Raw genomic sequence first — 3025 nt, forward strand, 5'->3', positions numbered from 1 at the left:
TAGAATTAGTGAACAGGAATGATGAATGTTTAGAACTTGCTAAGTCATAAGTCTAACCATCTCGTCTTGGAGTAAGGGACTTTGTTTATTGTGCCATAAATTCTTTCTAGATTGATGAATGGGTTTACAATACCACAAATGTTACGTCCTATGAATGGAAGATACGAAATCACATCATTGATGCCCTAACATCACGACAAGATGTAGACATATGTTCTTGTGTTGTACCTACCGCAAAAATTATTGACTACATCTTTTAAATCAAAATTTCACCTAATATATCAAATCTAGACCACAAAGTACATTTATTTGCACTTAAGAAATAGTATATAAACTCGCTCTGACACACTGGTCAATCATACTTCTGGGTAATCTTCCATAGCAGGTACGAATTCATAATATATCTATTTAGGAAGCAGTTTTCCTGTTCTTACAATGAATGTTTTAGAAACAAATAATGCATGAAAGAAAATAAAACTCAGAGATTCATAGAATAGCACTTGATAGGAATACCGAAGGTAAAATATGAATATGAATCTCGTCTTTTTGAATTTTCAGGTATAACGATGGATTCCTTGTTGATTTTGGCTTTGCTTTGTGGATTGGCAGCTGCCACATACCCTCCTTATACAAGTGGTGGATACCAAAATTACCGATCGTATGTCCCCAGCACTTACAACACTTTCAACACGGGATATTATCCATCTTATAACACCTTCAGCTCAAGATACTTTCCATCGTCTTCATTATACAACACTGCATCCTATCCCACTGTGGTCAGCCATTATTTGTATTTCCCCGGCGGAAACCCATGGGAACCAGGCAGGAATTACATCGATTTGAGAGCTAGCCCCTATCCATATTACCTTAGATATTATGGTTTAAACCGTGGGGGTTTCGGTAGGGGATTTGGTTCTGGCTCCTTGGGTGGTTTCCCATTTGGGGGATTTTCCACCGGATCAGGCTCTTTCCCATACGGAGGATTTTCCACTGGATCAGGCTACTTACCAACTGGTGGATTATTCACCGGCTCAGGGTCTTTCCCCACTGGTGGCTTCTCCACTGGATTAGGAGGGTCCTTTACTAATGGATTGAGAGGAGGTTCCTTCCCTGGAGGTTTTAACTCTGGGTTGCTTGGTGGATTTCCGTCAACTTCCGGTTTCGGATCCAGAGGTTATTATGATCCCAGCTTCTCTACATTCTCTGGAAGCTTGGGCGCAGGAAATCTGGGATTGACCGGAACTGGAGGATATTTCCCCGGTGGAAACGTTGGCGGTTATGGCTACAGAAGTAAGTAAATAATGTTGAATAGCAGCAAAGTTCAAGATAAAATTACAATTGTTATCAAATATGTCAATAAAGAAATCTTAACCCTGATGTGAAATGGTTTTGTGCCATTCAGACGGGAATAAAGTCGTAGTAATTCAGAATGAAAATAAAAACGATATAAAGATAAACAAAATTAAACCAGTTCAAATGTGTATGCACGTGCCTCGTATTTATGGAGATTTTATTTTATTATACATTTGAATATAATTAATTTTGAAAGATCAAATAGATTCAATTCATTGATATTTGTTTTCTTTTCAGAAAAAAGAGTATATTAAGGAGGACGAATGAGGACGGGCGACCTAAAGATTGTTTCTTGTACTTTTATACCTGTAGAATAGATTACTGCAAATTGCCATCGTCGCTTTTAATTTTTTTTTTAAAACTACGTTACAAAGTTTTTATAATTATCTGTCCTTTCACTAAATTTGAAAAATGACAAACATGTGTATAAACGCTAGCAATGTAGAAGCTCGTAAATGATCAGCCACAGTAAAAAAAAAAATAACAAGAGGTCCAAGGGCCACATCGCTCACCTGAGTCACCTTGGCTCATATTTAAAGATTTCCCCAATATATTTGTATGTAAAACTTTGATCCCCTATTGTGGCCCCATCTTACCCCCAGGGGCCATGATTTGAACAAACTTGAATCTGCATTATGTCAGGAAGCTTTCATGTAAATCTCAGCTTTTCTGGCTCAGTGGTTCTTGAGAAGATTTTTAAAGATTTTTCACTATATATTTGTATGCAAAACTTTGATCCCCCTTCTGGTCCCATCCTACCCACGGGGACCATGATTTTAACAAACCAAATTCTGCAATCTCAGAAAACTTTCATGTAAATCTCAGCTTTTCAGGCTCAGTGGTTCTTGAGAAGAAGATTTTTAAATGACCACACCCTATTTTTGCATTTTTGTGATCATTATCTTCCCTTCGAAAGAGAAATGGCCCTTCATTTGAACAAACGTGATACTTTGTAGCAAGTTTGGTTGAAATTGGCCCAGCGGTTCTTGAGAAGAAGTCCAAAATGTGAAAAGTTTACGACGACGACGACAGACAACGGACAAATTTTGATCACAAAAGCTCACGTGAGTCTTTGGCTCAGGTGAGCTAAAAAGGGGGAAATTAAACGATGTTTTTTGCAAAGAAATTGCTTCAATATGAAAATGATAAGGGGGTGTATATATTCATATATACAGTTGTATATGAAAAAGAATATCGTGTATTTTTAAATAGTTTTCTGAAAATACTATATATGGAATCCAAGTAGTAGATTTGCACTACCCAGTATATGTCAAAGTGAAATATCCCCTCAGGAGATTTTCGTGCGAGAAGTGCGTAAATGGATCTGATGCACTGCTTGGCGTATTCATGCTTTAATATAGTGTTTGTTTTGTTTTGATGAATACAGATTAAGGGTCACATCTTAACGCACCATAACTCAGCGGACATAATCTTGTCCTTTGTGTACATATACTCTGGTTTGACCAGTTCCGAATTTTAACCAAACATGAAATTGAATGGTTCGACGAATAAAAGGCCCACAATTATTCTGAATAAAGGTGGAAAATAATTTTCAAAAATTCGAAGGCAATTTTTTCTTCTCGGAATAAAAAGTATTCAGAAATTAGGGACACTTGCTACAAACAAACAAACAAAATCGATGTATGGGCTGATATGAAATGGTGATCATTTT

At 37.0% G+C, this 3025-nt stretch overlaps 1 protein-coding gene across 1 annotated transcript; it reads left to right on the plus strand.

The window, feature by feature from the left end:
- The first annotated feature begins 561 nt into the window (after positions 1 to 561).
- LOC130050066 (ATP-dependent RNA helicase A-like) lies at positions 562 to 1687 on the plus strand. Its single transcript, XM_056148639.1, has 2 exons — positions 562 to 1290; positions 1591 to 1687. The coding sequence occupies exons 1-2, from the start codon at positions 567 to 569 to the stop codon at positions 1605 to 1607; spliced, it is 741 nt and encodes a 246-aa protein (XP_056004614.1). The 5' UTR covers positions 562 to 566; the 3' UTR covers positions 1608 to 1687.
- Positions 1688 to 3025: the final 1338 nt, after the last annotated feature.

This window comes from Ostrea edulis, chromosome 9 (genome assembly GCF_947568905.1).
Source record: "Ostrea edulis chromosome 9, xbOstEdul1.1, whole genome shotgun sequence".
NCBI classification, from domain to species: Eukaryota; Metazoa; Mollusca; class Bivalvia; order Ostreida; family Ostreidae; genus Ostrea; species Ostrea edulis.

Bases quoted from the DNA above. Each gene is read 5' to 3' on its own strand.
- LOC130050066 (XM_056148639.1), top strand. From the start codon at position 567: ATGGATTCCTTGTTGATTTTGGCTTTGCTTTGTGGATTGGCAGCTGCC.